Source organism: Scardinius erythrophthalmus, assembly GCF_964197995.2.
Source record: "Scardinius erythrophthalmus genome assembly, chromosome: 18".
In the NCBI taxonomy this organism is placed as follows: domain Eukaryota; kingdom Metazoa; phylum Chordata; class Actinopteri; order Cypriniformes; family Leuciscidae; genus Scardinius; species Scardinius erythrophthalmus.
The window spans coordinates 2,679,495-2,695,982 of record NC_138238.1 but is presented as its reverse complement, the minus strand read 5'-3'; the positions used below and the strand labels follow the sequence as shown (position 1 = coordinate 2,695,982).

The window sequence follows — 16,488 nt, the reverse complement described above, 5'->3', positions numbered from 1 at the left end:
GCCTTCTGCTCAACTGGTTTAAACCCATCGAGTGTCTTCTACTGGTTAGATCAGCATTAAAGAACGATCTCAACTGTTAAATGACAGATTGGAGATCAAAATCAACATAACATAAAACATAAAATTAATTTAAACATAAAATTAACATAAGTAAAAAATTCACTTTTGATATGGTTAAATAAATGTTCAGTGATATAATCTTCCAAAGATTTCTGACGCAATTTTTTCTCTATATAGTGTTGATATGGCAACTAGTAAATAAAATAAGTTTCATCATGCTAGCATGTGTGGTAGTACCGTTTTAAAACAAGTGTGTTAAACCCCACATTAAGTTATGCCCCGCTCTCCCCTAATTATTAAGCATGCCGCTTTTGAGCTCAGATCAGTTGAAGCTAAACATTCTTAAAAAGAGAGCATTTCTAACTAGTAACTATGCTGATAGTATTTCAAATACAAGATATTTGTAGACTTCGTTAAAGGACCTATATATTTGCACGTAGCAAATAATGATGCAGGAAAAAATGTCCACAAATGGCCTACAACAGGTGGCTTTTCATGCTAAACACCTTCCAAAAAAAACATATAGGTACACTGGAGAGATAATATTCCTTGTGTGTTTATGTTCGTATTTAAAGCAGAACATATACCACAGTGCAGACTATAAAGGATTCAACAACTGATAGTGACGTGTAGCCTATCATTCTGAGCATACCGTCCATTGTATTTAATGTTAGCTACGCCTCTAAAGTAAGAACTTAATATGAATTCACACTAGGCTTAAGCCACACGACTTTTAAAGAGTAATCTTTGAGCAAATATGTACTTTACACACCCGGAAACCAACCATGCCTGCATCCTGGTCAGAAACAAACGAGTCCTACTATGGGTTAAACGTGCCTCATGTATATTCATGACGTGGCGGAAAGTTACCTCAGATGATCAAACTGATTGGATAAAGGATGAAATGGACGCCAGGCCGCTGGCGAATCAACGAATCCTACTTGGCGCTCAAATATGAATACATTATATGATTGGATGCGCCAGCCAGATTAACGTCAACGTCAGCACGGCGTAATCAATATTCATGAGTTAAACCTTTGCTGTAGTAGGATTGGTAATTTGGCGTCGTGATCACCTGCGCCACAGGTGCGCGGTGGACAGATCGGAGTGAGATGGGTAATTCAGACTCCAAACTGCACTTCAGAAAAGCGGTGATTCAACTTACTACCAAAACACAGGTCAAGTTTACTTTTTATTTGACATTTTATAACTTTTGTATAACTATGACTTTTATAAATGTTTGTGTAGAGTTAAAAATGTTCCAAAACGCTGTTAAAGTGTAACAGATGGGATACTAACGCTTGATGTCTTTTTCTTATAATCTCATATTGTTAAACTTTATACACCCGTTTGGAAATGTGAGCTTTCGTTTAATATTAAATGTTAGGTTTTTAAATCCTAATTCTATAGCTTTATGTCAAATGATTAAAAAATATGCACAGAAACGAAACGAGAATCAGAAAATGTATACAGATATGACAGCTGTGAGCAGTCATGCTGTTTGTGTTTTTATTACATTTAGCTCTGTTGTTCTCGTTTCTTAGTGAGTTTTTACAGGTGATGGTCATTTAAGGTGAAGCGGAGCTGCTTTGTTTACATTTTCCCAGTTAAAAAAAAACGCCTTGTTTGTAAAGGATTTAAAATAATAATCTACATTGTCCTGTAACAAAGACTGATGAGAGAAGTATTATTATATTATATATTATAAACAAATAAAAAATATTATATTTTGAATAAAGAAAATGAAGAATTCAGGGCCATTAACATGCTTTGCATTTAATTTGCTTTTTTTTAATGATTTTAATGAGAATTTAAGGGCAAGATGTACTTACTGTAATGGGAAAAAGGTATAAGGGAAGATGTCCACAGACAGTGTCATTAAATCCCATTTCAAAACTTTTATTGAATGGTTGTGCTTTTATTCATTTTAACTTATGAAAATAGTCCCGTGTGTGAATTTTTTTTTTTTTTTTTTACAGCCCGTAGAGGCCTCTGATGATGTGTTCTGGGACCAATTCTGGACTGACGTCAACTTGACGGCGCAGGATATTTTTGCTCTAGTTCCTGCTGCTGAGATCCGTGCGGTGAGAGAGGAGTCTCCGTCCAATCTGGCAACCCTCTGTTTCAAGGTAAATTATGGCTGCGTTTGAAATTGCATGCTCTCTTGAATAGGTACTTATTAAAAATAAGTAATTACTTAACAACCACTAAAAAAAAGTATGTTCTGTATAGTATGCATGTGTGTAGTATGAAGGTAATTCGGACGTACTACATTCGCCATGCTGTGATTATCATGTAACCTACCAGCATCAGTTGCGTCGCTTCACTGCCATTCACAAATCCTCTCCCGTGGCCTCATGGGATATTAAAGAGTCCATCGTATGCACAGTCTCGCCGGAAGTAGTAGGTCATACGTGTACTTTTAGCCTACTTTTTTAGGAGTTCTGTGAATTTTGGACATACTACTTTACTTTTGTCGCATACTGTTCTCCGCCATTTTTTGCATTCGGGTCCATTTTGACCCACGTATCAACTGAGGCTTAACTCATAATGTTATGCATGACTCTGTGGGGTTTTTTTTTATCTTTTTTGTCTTTCCCATATCTCTCACTTTGGGGATTTTGTTGATAAACATGAACCACTATAGCATGAAAAGTTGCAAATCTTTTTCATCTAAAAGTTAAAGTTTATGCGAGTAAAATAAATATATTCCAGAATAATATTAATGATGGTTTCTTAATTTGGACTATTTTTGAGCAGTCATGAGTTATAAATTCAAATGAAATTAAGAATTAATCATTACTTTAGCTTCAATGTGTGTGTGTGTGTGTGTGTGTGTGTGTGTGTGTGTGTGTGTGTGTGTTCGTGTGTGTGTGTGTGTGTGTGTGTGTGTGTGTTTTGCAGGCAGTGGAAAGGCTCGTGTTGAACGCAGACTCGGGCTGTGTGTGTGAGAGAGACAGACAGACCGTACTGAGCTGCACTCGTCTGTTGACTCGGATTCTGCCGTACATCTTTGAGGATCCAGACTGGCGTGGTTTCTTCTGGTCCACCGTGCCAAAAGTGGGCAAGTCTGTTGTGAGTATTTCACTGAGGGATTTCTCATCATTGCTTTCAGTGTTAAGTTCTCCAAATGGTTGATTCTGAAGTGCATAAGTATGCACACCCTCCCAGAGCGTGCATGAGCTGGGCACGCAGGTTTTAAGAAGAAGCACTAAAAACCTTTGCCTTGCATGAACTTTAAAGCGTGAGTTGCGTGTGTGTGTGTGTGTGTGTGTGTGTGTGTGTGAGAGAGAGAGTTTTTTCTCCAGTGCATTTTTACGGTCTCCTGTTACCAGCCTGAACACTGCTCTGATTGTGACAGCCTCAAAGAACGACGGCGTATTAAATATCCTGTGATTAAAGAGATGAAGGGAGCAGAATGAGTGTATTGATGATGTGATTGTGTGTATGAAACTCTTCAGAAAGCCAATAGCTCCTCAAACACTGGTTAGACAAGCTTGTTTCCAAGTACTGTTTGGAAAAAAAAACATGAATTAATTTATTGCGTTTGTGATTAAAAGCATGAGTTGTAGACTAACAGATTTTTTTTGCCGCAGGATGAAAGCGATGACGAGTCCACCCGTCCGTTGGCGGAGTCCCTCCTCACAGCTGTCTCTGATCTGCTCTTCTGTCCAGACTTCACTGTCGAGAGCCACTGCAGGACCACTGCGGTATATGACCCTCTCCATCCATCCATCATTACTTATTCTGGCCAAGAACCTCCTGCTAAGACAGAAAGAGACACTCAGAATGATGTAGAAGTGACCAGCAGCAGTTTTTGTTTTAATAATGATGATAATGATAATAATGATGATGTAAGCCACCATTCAACAAAATGGTCACTCTTTTAAATAAGAATGGCACGGCAGTCTCCAAGGTTGCACAGACAACTCTAAAGAAGTCTGTAGACATTTACGATTTATGCATTTGGCAGATTTGCTTTTATCCTAAGCAACTTACACTGCATTTAGTGTAAAGATGTTATCAGTATGTTTGTTTTCTGCGTGATTCACAATATCATATTATCAGCAGAACACTTTTTCGCATTAAATATTAACTTGATGTACCCCTGAGATTTGAAGTAGTTCAAAAATAGTTCAATAATTTGACCATACATTTGCAGACCACAGTAGACCATAGACCACAGTAGACCATAGACCACAGTGCTCTAATGTCACATGACTTGCAAATTAAAACATTTAATATTTAGTACTTTTTACAAAAAAAATTGTAATATTTGCTATTTTAGCAATTTATTTGTTTGTTTGTTTTTTATTATTATTTCGATTTTATATATATATATAGAGAGAGAGTAATAGATTTTAAATCTATTTTAATTAGCTTTTCATGACAGACAACAATAGCTCTGCTTTTTTATGTGTAGTTTGCTAGATAGCAAGTATCTCATAATTACATCAATTACATCAATGGTATTGGACTTTGTCAAACCCAATAATTAGATTTCCTCAGAAGTGCTCAATGATTCAGAGTAAATCCTACATCATTTTTTTTTCAATGTATAACCTTGCAGACTCTCTCGCTATAATATATAGTGTGTTTGTGTGTGTGTGTTTGTGTGTGTGTAGGATGGCGCTGCTGATATCCAGTCTATAGACAGCTGTGAGTTCATCTGGGAAGCTGGCGTTGGCTTTGCTCAGGCTCCGCCTCTCAATCACACCTATGATTCCAACAGGTCAGAGATCAGCCCACTTCACACTGCCCACCTCGGCTGCTTCATCTGATCAAAAATACAGCAGAAACAATAATATTGTGAACTATTATTAATTTATTCCTGTGATCAAAGCTGAATTTTCAGCATCATTACTCCAGTCTTCAGTGTCAAATGATCCTTCAGAAATCATTCTAATTTGAGGATTTGCTGCTTATTATCAATGCTGAAAACATTTGTGCTGCTTTATATTTTTGTAGAAACAGACAGTGATGCCATTTTTTATTTGGGATTCTTTGATGAATAGAACGGTCAAAAGAGCAAAATCTTTTTTAACATTAAAAATCTTAACTGTCATTAACAATCAATTAAATGCATCCTTGCTAAATAAATAACCTCTCTGTTTCTGTTTCTCTCTCTCTCTCTCTCTCTCTCTCTCTCTCTCTCTCTCTCTCTCTCTCTCTCTCTCTCTCTCTCTCTCTCTCTCTCTCTCTCTCAGGGCAGAGTTGTTGAAGCTTTTATTGACATGTTTCTCTGAAGAAATGTATCAGTCTCCATCTGACACGCACGCACTCAACCCATGGGTCTCGTTCTTCTGCTCTAGAGAAAACCGGTAACCACATACGCGCTCATTTATTCTCATTGGTTGTGCAACATCACAATTAAAGTCTGCTCTCTCTGTCTCAGACATGCCCTGCCGCTCTTCACCTCTCTTCTTAACGTGGTGTGTGCGTATGATCCTGTCGGGTACGGTATCCCGTACAATCACCTGATGTTCTCTGACCAGCGGGGGGCGCTAGCTGAGCTGGCCCTGCAGACTCTGATCGTCTCACTGGAGCAAGAGCTTGTCGATGGCACTAACACAAACGCCAGCCTGAACCCGAACCCGAGCACGAACACTGACACCGACTCTGCCGATTACAACAAGAACACAACGACTGAAGGATGCAAGGTAACGACACATGCTAGTATGTGTGATATATGAAATATGTATGTTTGTTGTTGTGTATAGTATGTGATTTTTCTGTATGTGGATAATACTACATTAGTAAAAGCAATGCGTAGTGTACCATTAGGCCTCTAACGATCATGAATTTCGTGCTGACGAGTAATTGTCATACAATAATTGCGATTTTTTTTTTTTTTTTTTTTTTTTTTTTTTTCATGTCACTTACAGTTGAAGCCTCATCATTTTTTTTTTTTTTTTTTTACTTGGAAATGTATATAATAATAACATTTATGATAAAATATGCCCTTTAATGCTCTGAAAATTAATATTTATATAACTAATTATAATATCCTACATTATAATATAATGCAGTCTGATTATTAAACCCACAAACCTTAATTTCGTATGAAGGAAGACTTTTGACTATATTTATGTATTTTACAACCATTTTTATTCTTTGGAAAATATTGATTTAGACTGCACAATTAGTGCAGTTATCTCAAATAATTGCGACCGGCCTACATGTCATGTCAAATCAAATGTATATGTATAGTGTTTTCACAATGCACATTTTCAAAGCAGCTTTACCGAATATCATGATGTTAAAGGGGTCATGACATGGTTTTTTCTTTTCTTTTATTGTGTTCCCTTAGGTGCAATTACAGTATTACTATAGTTTTTTGGACAAAAAACGTTTAAAATCTAGTGATTTATGACCTTTTCCCACCCTGTTTCTCATGCTCTGATTCAAACAGTCTGTTTTGGGGGTCTTTCCCCTTTAAGAGTTCAGTGTTAACACCCACTGTTATGATTGGATAACGTCAGTGCCTATGCATCAATTGTTAACGCCCCCTTGTCAAAACGTGCGGATTTTGCGGAGCTGTGTTTACCGTTACCATAGTAACGGGTGATGCGTGCGAGGCAATGGTGATTGCAATGATGTTTGAGTCGGAATCAGAGGAAATGAACCATCAACACAACTAAGAATGCATCAGCCCGTCCACATAGAAAGTGTGAAACTATTTTGTCAGTTTAACAGCCTACATCTTTTAATAGCCTACGGGGCATGAACATGACGGTCATAAAACAATGCTAAAAGTATGCTAAAAAAACACGGTGATGATTCATAATGAATTAAACTGCAATTAACGTTTTAAAAAAGTTTTAAGTTTTAAATAGCCTACATTACTTATAGTTTGCGTCGTCATTGTGTAGCCCAGAATAGTCCACACGGCCTTATCTTGTACAAAAGTTTTCTGGCAAAGCATCAAACTGCGATTGTTCTCAACTGTCACTCATCCTTGAAATGTGGAGAACACACACTTAAAGGGTTACTTCAGGATTTAGCATTAAGCTTTGCATTAGTAGAAAACCTGTAGTATTTTTGAATTACCATGCTTTCCACCCTCATATGACCCTGAGAGGAGAGATTTATGTATTTTTTTGTCTGGAAAAAATCCTCCGATGACGCAAAAATCGTCATTTTGCGCCATCGGAGGATTTTCTGGCCAGAGGCTAAAGACTACAGCCAGTAGGAGGCGCTGTCCCGCATGTTTTCAGCCCGCCCATAGAGGGTGGGATCTCACTCACAGAATGTACACACAGTGTCAGCCGTCTTTCTTTGGAAGCTAAGCTAGCAGGCTCTTGTTCTGTGGAGAAAGCTGAATAATAGGAGAAAGCTGAGTAAGTAGGGGTTACCATCTTCCTTTTCCCGGACTTGTCCGGCCGTCGAGATCATTCAAAATGTCCGGGATTCGGCTTTTGCTTTCTGCGGTCGCCATTCATTGTTTACATGCACACCTTTCAATCTAACTGAATTCATTCCGATTGGTGAATTTGAATGTAGTGTTTACATGAACGCTAAACAAGTGATCGTTTGATGTGCGTTTTACCATTGCTAAGAAAAATTCCCGCTCCTCCGTGAGAGATGCGGGACCCGGCGCGTCTCTGTAATCACGCCACCGGCCTCGCGCTGTTCTCCCGCGGCCGTCAGCCTCGTCCTGCTCGCCACAGTAAACATGATGAATGGCGACTGTAGAACGCAAAAGCCGAATCCCGGACATTTTGGACGATCTCTAAATCCCTGGCAAACTCATCACGTAGGCTAGCTTTGTTGTTTACAACTGCGCACTCTTACCGGTAGGCGTGGCCTCCTAAGGCAGCGAAGCAAGTGCATTCTGGGAGTTGTTGTCTTTCATCCACATAAGCCAAAAATACATTTTCTGGCTTTTCTCAGTCTAGAAAGCTCCAAATTCAAAAATGTCTTCACATTTCTTCTACTTAAATGACCTATTTTAAATACACATTCATCTGCCCAGAGGTGAAGTATCCCTTTAAATGAACACTGCCGTGACTGGGACATCCGCGAAAAATAAACTGCATCCATCTTCCCCTGACGTCTGGATCTTTCAGCAGCGTATATTATTCAAACATGTTGTTTGTCCACAGCCAGGAACAGCACATCTGCGTGTCGTACATCTGCGTGTCGTACATCACAATCTTCTTGTAAATAGACCCACTCGCTGCACGTCGACTGAACACATGTGAAGCGCGTGACAGATGCGATGATGAAATGAGGCATAGTTATCTTGCGCTTGAAGCGTAGTTGTCTACGCTGGAGGCGGTCATATGCAAACGACTGGTACGTCACTTCGTACCGTGACGTCACTTCATACCATGGATCCAGAACGAGCTGTATTTAGAGCTTGATTAAATAAATGATTCGTTTATAATGGGGAGGACGTCTTAAGCTATGAAACTTGCAGGATGTTTTAATGGTATAAAGACCTCTTATATACCAAAAGATCAAGGCAAATTTGGTTTCTCATGTCATGACCCCTTTAATGTTTGTGATATCTTAATATCTCCATGCCTTAGTCACATTTAACAGATGAGAATTGGGTGATAATATAGTTACATTTTGGGATGATACAAGCAATCAACCAGCTGAGATTTGATATAAAGTACAGTATATCACTTTATATGAGTATCTTGTATGTATGCAGATACATTTGGATTTAATTTATCCAACTTAACTGCAATAATGCAGTTAACTATTTTTGAGGCAATATAATCACACAATGCTAAGTACTGTCAACTTTGATGACTTCCCAGAAGTTAAGATAAAAATAAGTGAAATGCAATGCAAAAATTACTATTTATTTGCTAGGTGATAACTGAATGCCACTCTATTAATTAAACTGTAAGCACAAACTATGCATTGTAAATACAAATATCTGTTTAAATAGTAGCTTTTTTTTAGATTGAGTGCTGAATAAAACCGTTATAATTGACGTTTCGCTGATAGGCATCCTACATCTAATGTGAAAATATTCCCGTGGCAGTGGGAACTTAAGGCGGTATAATTTTCAGTACATTTGAGCCCGAAACAAAGCATGTCTGTGATTCCCATGAATGCTGTCTAAGCGGCCTGCTGGGTTTTGAAAGAGAGCATGTGTTTGGATGTGTTATGATAGTTGAGTATTTCAAACGCTCCACTTGAGGATCAGATTTTACTAAATGATATGTTTCAGGCTACAAGAGGCGAAAACCTGTTTGTAAACTACCTGTCTCGAATTCATAGAGAAGAGGTGAGACACACGTAAACACTTCACAACCCAATCCTACCTTACATATGATCAGTATTCTCACACATTACCTTTATTATTATTATTATTATTATAATAATAATAATGCTTCATTGTAAGAATAATGCTATATTTATAAATGCATATCTCTTTTTTGCCTGTAGGATTTTCATTTCATCTTGCGAGGAATCGGCCGGCTGCTCAATAACCCCCTGATGCAGACGTACCTGCCCCATTCCTGCAAGAAGATCCAGTTTGATCAGGAGCTGCTGGTGCTTTTCTGGAAACTCTGTGACCTCAACAAGGTGCCACCTATTTTATTTATTTTATGAATTGTATTAATTTTATTTATTTTAATTTAATTTTATTTATTTTTTTATTTTTATTTTATTTTTTATTTTTTTATTATTATTATTATTATTTTATTTTAAAAAATAAAATATGAAAATGCAATTAAAATAATAAGATAAAAAAATAAGATAAAATATGAAATAAAATAAATTTGTATTGAAAATAAAACAAAGTGAAATAAATTATTTAAAATAAAAATACAATTTTAAATAAAATATGAAATAAAATACATTTTTATTTATATAACTAATTGGTATAAAAAAGCAAGACTACTGGCATGGCTTTGCTCTGTTCTTCAGATGTATTTTCTTTAGAAGGTCTTTTGCATTTAATTGTGTTTTAAATACTTGTTTAGCTCTGTGCATCCAGCAACTGCATTTATATACCTGTACAGTTCAGACCTTGACGCTTCTTCTTCATCTGTGTTTCAGAAGTTCCTCTTCTACGTGTTGAAGAGCAGTGATGTGCTGGATATTCTGGTGCCAATTCTGTTCTATCTGAATGACGCTCGTGCCAATCAGTGTGAGTATCTGATGCATCCGGTGTTACACGTACAACATAAATGCATCCTTCTACTGTACATTGAGAGACACTTTTTGTTAAATGATATGATAGTTTGAAATAAATCTTTCTAATTATTTTATCATGTTTTTGATCTATTAAAATGCATTACCCATTTTTAGTGGTGTCTTATTTTATAAAGTGTGGATGTGTAAAAAATAAGCATGTAAGTGTTCACATGCATGTGTTCGCAGCACGTGTCGGTCTGGTGCATATCGGCGTGTTCATCTTGTTGCTGTTAAGCGGAGAGAGGAATTTTGGGGTGCGTCTGAATAAGCCGTACTGTGTGCGTGTGCCGATGGACATTTCAGTGTTCGCTGGGACTCACGCCGACCTGCTGATAGTGGTGAGAGAAACACAGAGACATCTGCCTTTGCTATTGAAGATGGTTTAAAAGCCTCAAAGCAATACAATAAAAACATAACAGTCGTCCAAATTATTTGTTTGATTGTTTTTTTCACTATTTGTGTTTTATTCACAGGTTTAACTTGTCCTTTGATTAGATTAGCTCTCAAATCTCATTTGCACATGCATTTTGAAACTTAGTGCATCATAATTATTTCTAAGAAGTGCATCCTTGATGAAGATAAGCTAATGAGATGTATGAACTGAATTGAATTGTTCCTTTGATCGACAGGTTTTCCATAAGATCATCACCAGTGGCCATCAGCGATTGCAGCCCCTGTATGATTGTCTTCTCACTGTTATAGTCAATGGTGAGTGCATTTGCTCAGAGAAAAGCATATGTTTTGAGAGACTGTTTTCATTTCCTGATGGATCGTTGCTCTTGTTGTTTCAGTGTCTCCTTACCTGAAGAGCCTGTCTATGGTAGCGGCCAACAAACTACTGCACCTGCTGGAGGTGTTCTCCAACCCCTGGTTCCTGTTCTTCTCACCTGCTAACCACCACCTGGTTTTCTTCTTGCTTGAAGTTTTTAACAACGTCATTCAGTACCAGTTCGATGGTGAGCGTTCTGAAGCTGCATCGCTGTTGTAAATGCAGTCTCGACCAGTTCTGCATTTAAATTCCAAAAAAGTGGAAGTGACTGAAGTTTAGTTATTGAATGTAAATAATTTTGAGCAGATGCATTGTGAGTCTTCCATAGTCATTTGTTTCCAGTTTTACTTGTACAAATGAAAACCGTCTGTTTTGCTTCTTCATATTGAAAATAGTTTTACCATCTACTGCACTTTTCTTCTAGTTAGCACTAATAAATCAGAAGTCGTGCACATTAAAAGTCAAGTCACCTTTTATTTCTACAGCGCTTTATACAATACTGTTTCAAAGCAGCTTCACAGTTATAAACAGGAAAATAATAGAAAATATGAGAAAAATTAAATGTATGCTGTAAAGCAGCTCTTAAAGACGATAGTGTCATTATTCAGCTCAAGTCAGAAATTGTAAATTTCACAGATTTTCAAAGTAAATCGCTTCCTTCCATGTTGCAAAATCGGTGGATAGAATGACATATTAAAGGAGAATGTGTTAAAAAGCATGACGATTGTAATTTACGTCTCATGCATTTGTATTCCTCTGTATATTCAGGTAACTTTAACCTGGTGTACGGCATCATCCGCAAGCGTAACCTCTTCCACCAGCTGGCGAACCTGCCTACAGACGCCAGCTCAATCCAGAAAGCTCTGCAGAGGAAAAGCAGGAGCAACAGCACCCATAATGCCGTCTTCATGGAGACCAACAACGCCTACAGCGCCACCTGCAGTGAGAAACCATATAAAACCACACCGGTGCAAACGGGCACTCTGAACGCAAGCTTGAAGGCCACGCCACGTATGTAACACACTTCCTCTATATATATACACACAATTGCACCATTTACCCTCGGTATGTAGACTCGGGTCGTCAAACTCCTAGATGGCCACAGTCCTATCCCGCGTTTAGTCCCAACCCTGCTACAACACACAAACCTGTAGTTTTCAAATAATCCTGAAGGACCTGATCAGCTGGTTGAAGAGTTTTCCACCCCTGACTATTAAAGGGATGGTTCGGAGTAAAATCAACCAGTAGGGTCCTTTGCACCATGACCTTAAGCCAAACACCCCCATAGAAGCCTTTTTTTCCCTTGGTCGAACATTATTAAAGTTAGAGCTTATTTAGAGAAATCAGCCGAATGGTTAAGTGCAGGCGCTAATGGATCCAAGGCTGTATCTGGTAAATTACCGCACTAGTAATGCCCAGAATGGCACCAAACTTCTACAGTAGTACAAATAAGTTCTGTACTCATAAAACGAGGCATTGGAAAGTTTGTAAGTACATCAGGAGTTTATTTAAATAACACTTGCCTGACGGCTAATGCTACCGCTAACCCGGACGTCGACATCACTTCCGGGATTTGGGAAAAGCCTGTAAAAGTCCTGGCAGAAAGCGATGCATACGGATGTAGTGTAACGACCTTTAAGTTGTTGTTTCCATCCACATGTTTTTAAGAGAATTTAGGGATATTGCATAAAAATACAATGGATGCACACTGCAAAATGCACATCAAATCTTGCAGGTAACAAGACATGTATGTACAGTAAACTATGATGTAAACGCATTTACCGAATAAATTCCTTGATGCTCATCAAAACACTCGTGTGAATAGTCCAGTTCTCCAGTCTTATCTCACACCATCTTAAATTTCATCATTCTGAAATGCATGAGCAAAAGTCTGTCACAGTGATAAACTCTTATAATAATAACAAGTGGCAGATGGAACGGGATGAATGCCACGAAAATAAGTTGTTGTTTTTGGTTCAAATGTAGGAATGGTTCAAATGTAGGAATGATCATGTTGTTTCTACTATCTGCTGTTCAGGTCATTCAAGATTCATATTTATTCATATTCATATTTATTGAAAGGTGAAGAACCACCATCTTCCTTGTCATAACTCGAATGACCGTTAAACATGTTTTACGGCACTTCATTGTTTTCAGAAGTAAATCGATATACTTGTTTTCAGGGAGATGTTTAACTGCGTTTAAAAAAGTATCACCTAAATGTATTTTAGAAATTTAGTCAATTTACAAATGTATTTTTTTGTTAACTGAAGATTTCCTTACTGAAGACATGGCATAAAAAAATGAGTTGGTTCATTATGTTGCAGGCATCGATAAACTAACAGAAGCGTCGCAGGTTTCTGAGGACGGATCTACACTGTTCCTGCAGAACACTGACTCGCCTCTCAGCCAATCAGATCGCAGCTCTGAGACACCAGTCAGAGACGCTGAAGCGGCTTCAGGTGAAGATGACAAGGTACAGCATCACTTCATGACCTCTAGCATTTAATATGTTTATTTGTTCTGTTTATATCAATAAAATATTCTTTTTTTAATCATTTAGAATTCGTTAAGTGAGGATTGTGATGTGAAGAGTCAGAAAAGCGTGTCGTCTTCATCAGACTGGACTCCTGCTCCGGACTGGGTGAGTCATGAAACCTCAGTTACAGACCAGTGGTTGTGAGGACCTCGAGTACACCTAAATATTTGTGGACATTTTCAGAAAGTATAGCTATGCATATTCCTCTCTAAAACACTCACATCCAGTGAGTTTATCAGTCTGTTCATGCTTTCTGTCAGGTCCTCTCCTGGAAGAGTAAACTTCCTCTGCAGACTATAATGAGACTCCTGCAGGTGCTGGTGCCTCAGGTGGAGAAAATCTGCATAGACAGGTGAGACACACACACACACACACACACACACACACACGCATGCACTCAGACTCGTGCACACACACACACACGCATGCACTCAGACTCGTGCACACACTCACACACATGCAAACACTCTCACACACACACAATCACACACACACACACACACACACACATGCAAACACTCTCACACACACACAATCACACACACACACAATCACACATACACACACATATATACTGTACATATACTCACTCACACGCATGTACACGCATATTCTCACTCACACATGTACACATACACTCACTCACACGTACACACTCACTCACACACATGCACACACACTCTCAATCACACATGCACACACACTCTCACTCAAACATGCAAACACACACACATGCACGCACTCAGACTCGCACACACGAACTCACACACATATACAGACACATTCGCACACATACACACTCACTCGCACACATAAACACACTCACTCGCACACACCACACACACATATACAGACACACATACACACTCACACACATACTCAAACTCATACACTTACACACACTCTCACTCACACTAACACACATACATGCACACTCACACACACACTTTCATTCACACACACATCATAATCTCCAGCATGATGTTCCAAAAATCATCATACATTTAATTAATTTTATAGAACTAGTGCAGAATCTGATATATTGCTCCTATAGCCGGGTTTAAAGAACAGATTTTCAATGTGATCTCATAGTTTATAGTGGCATTTAACCCAGGGCCAAAACCCCGCTGATTCGGGACGATGGAAACAGAAGTGCTAAAATGTTAACTTGTTTCTGGGTTTCGGCCTTCAACAATAAGTCATCCCCGCCGCACTCTCTTGACTGAGAGACTCTTGTTGTTCTCGTAGAGGTTTGACGGATGAGTCTGAGATCCTGAAGTTCCTGCAGCACGGGACTCTGGTGGGTTTGCTCCCGGTCCCTCATCCCATCCTCATCCGCAAGTACCAGGCCAACGAGGGCACGGCTCTGTGGTTCCGCACCTACATGTGGGGCATCATCTACTTGCGGTGAGTCCTGCTCTCCGTCTCCCTCTGCAGGACAGAGAAGGAATACATGAGCATGAATACAAACAGTCAATTCAATATTTCTATAATCTAGTATTATATGTATATTTTTAGTGCTGTGCAACAATTAATCACATCAAAAATAAAGGTTTGTGTTTACATAATATATGTGTGTGTGTTCTGTGTATAATTATTTTGTATATATAAATACACACATATGCATATATGTAAGAATTATATTTATATATAATATAAAATATGTATAAATATACAGTATGTACATGCAAATATTTCTTAAATATATGCATGCATGTGTTTGTGTTTGTATTTATATATACAACACAAACTTTTATTTTGGATGTGATTAATCGTTTCCCAGCACTAATTTTTGTGATGTTTTGAATGTATTCACATGTGGCTAACATCTCATAAAACATAATAAAAGTTTATTTTTTCTTCTTGTTTTAGTAACGTGGATCCTCCTGTTTGGTACGACACTGATGTCAAGCTGTTTGAGATCCAGAGAATTTAATGACATCAAGAGAATCGAATCGTTCTCCAAACTAAACACTCAGAACGAAGGATTTAACTTCACATTATTTCTCCAAAATGTAATACAATGCCGTCTAAGATGTAGTTTTCCTTGCCTTGTGTTTTGTGTTGTACAGTAAATACGAATGAATGAACTGATGCTGCTCAGTCCAACTCTTCTGTTATTTTTGACACCGTTTCATTTTCCGCTGTGAGTCGATCCATGAGAGCGGACACACAACCCTCAGGTCTCTGACCTCGTGAACAGCCAGAGGAGTGTGTGTTTATATTGGGGTTTTTTATGTTATTTTTACTGTAATAGTGTTCTGTGTGTAAATGAACTCTGTATATAAACTGAAGCAAAAACTTAATGTTGGGAAACCTGAATGCTGCATATATAAAAATACTATAAAAACTCTTTAGTGCCATTTGGTCCAGTTTATTGTTTGCAAATCGAGAAACATTTTAGTATTGAGCAGAATATTATATAATCTCTTATATAATGTGCAATTTTATATCTCTGTCTGAATGATACAGGATATTTAATGGGGGAAAAAGGTGAATGAGACTTTAATTAATCCATCAGAATTTGATTGGACATTAAAAATTGTCTCTATATAACAGTTGAAGTACTTAGATCATTTCAGAGGCGGAGCAAGTTATGAAGGAAAACTCAGCTTACAGTAAAATCTAGATGAAAAGATTTCATAAAATGTCATATTTATATAAATAATATAAGATTGATCTTTTTGATGAAAAATTCTGAAAGTAGCAACATTGCAAAGTGTCCTTTTACGGGTTATTTACTCATGTTTGATTTTGTCTAAATATAATTGTCAAATCATTGTATTGTATATCGTGCATCAATATTGATTATTCTCCTAATGTGCATTTAGCAGAGTGTGATTTTCATGAGTGTGTCACCGCAGGTGTGACTTCTCATCTCTCAGGTGTGCGCTTAGAGGAAGTGGGCGTGGCCTTTCCGGAGGTCTCCCATAGCAACCGCTCGAGCGTGAATGCA

The 16,488-nt window shown here is 38.1% G+C and overlaps 1 protein-coding gene across 1 annotated transcript; it reads left to right on the top strand.

Moving 5' to 3' along the window:
• Window positions 1–1,107: 1,107 nt before the first annotated feature.
• Window positions 1,108–15,910, top strand: hid1b (HID1 domain containing b). The gene is made up of 19 exons (XM_081392286.1): window positions 1,108–1,238; window positions 2,040–2,189; window positions 2,965–3,135; window positions 3,657–3,770; window positions 4,686–4,792; window positions 5,268–5,381; window positions 5,456–5,720; window positions 9,251–9,307; window positions 9,469–9,609; window positions 10,087–10,177; window positions 10,411–10,562; window positions 10,854–10,932; window positions 11,016–11,180; window positions 11,762–12,004; window positions 13,321–13,469; window positions 13,557–13,637; window positions 13,793–13,884; window positions 14,781–14,939; window positions 15,405–15,910. Exons 1-19 carry the CDS (start codon window positions 1,173–1,175, stop codon window positions 15,466–15,468), a joined length of 2,460 nt encoding a protein of 819 aa, XP_081248412.1. The 5' UTR covers window positions 1,108–1,172; the 3' UTR covers window positions 15,469–15,910.
• Window positions 15,911–16,488: the final 578 nt, after the last annotated feature.

Bases quoted from the DNA above. Each gene is read 5' to 3' on its own strand.
- hid1b (XM_081392286.1), top strand. From the start codon at position 1,173: ATGGGTAATTCAGACTCCAAACTGCACTTCAGAAAAGCGGTGATTCAA. The intron at 5,382-5,455 runs GTAACCACATAC...TCTCTGTCTCAG, and splicing joins TTCTGCTCTAGAGAAAACCG to ACATGCCCTGCCGCTCTTCA. The intron at 13,470-13,556 runs GTACAGCATCAC...TTAATCATTTAG, and splicing joins CTTCAGGTGAAGATGACAAG to AATTCGTTAAGTGAGGATTG.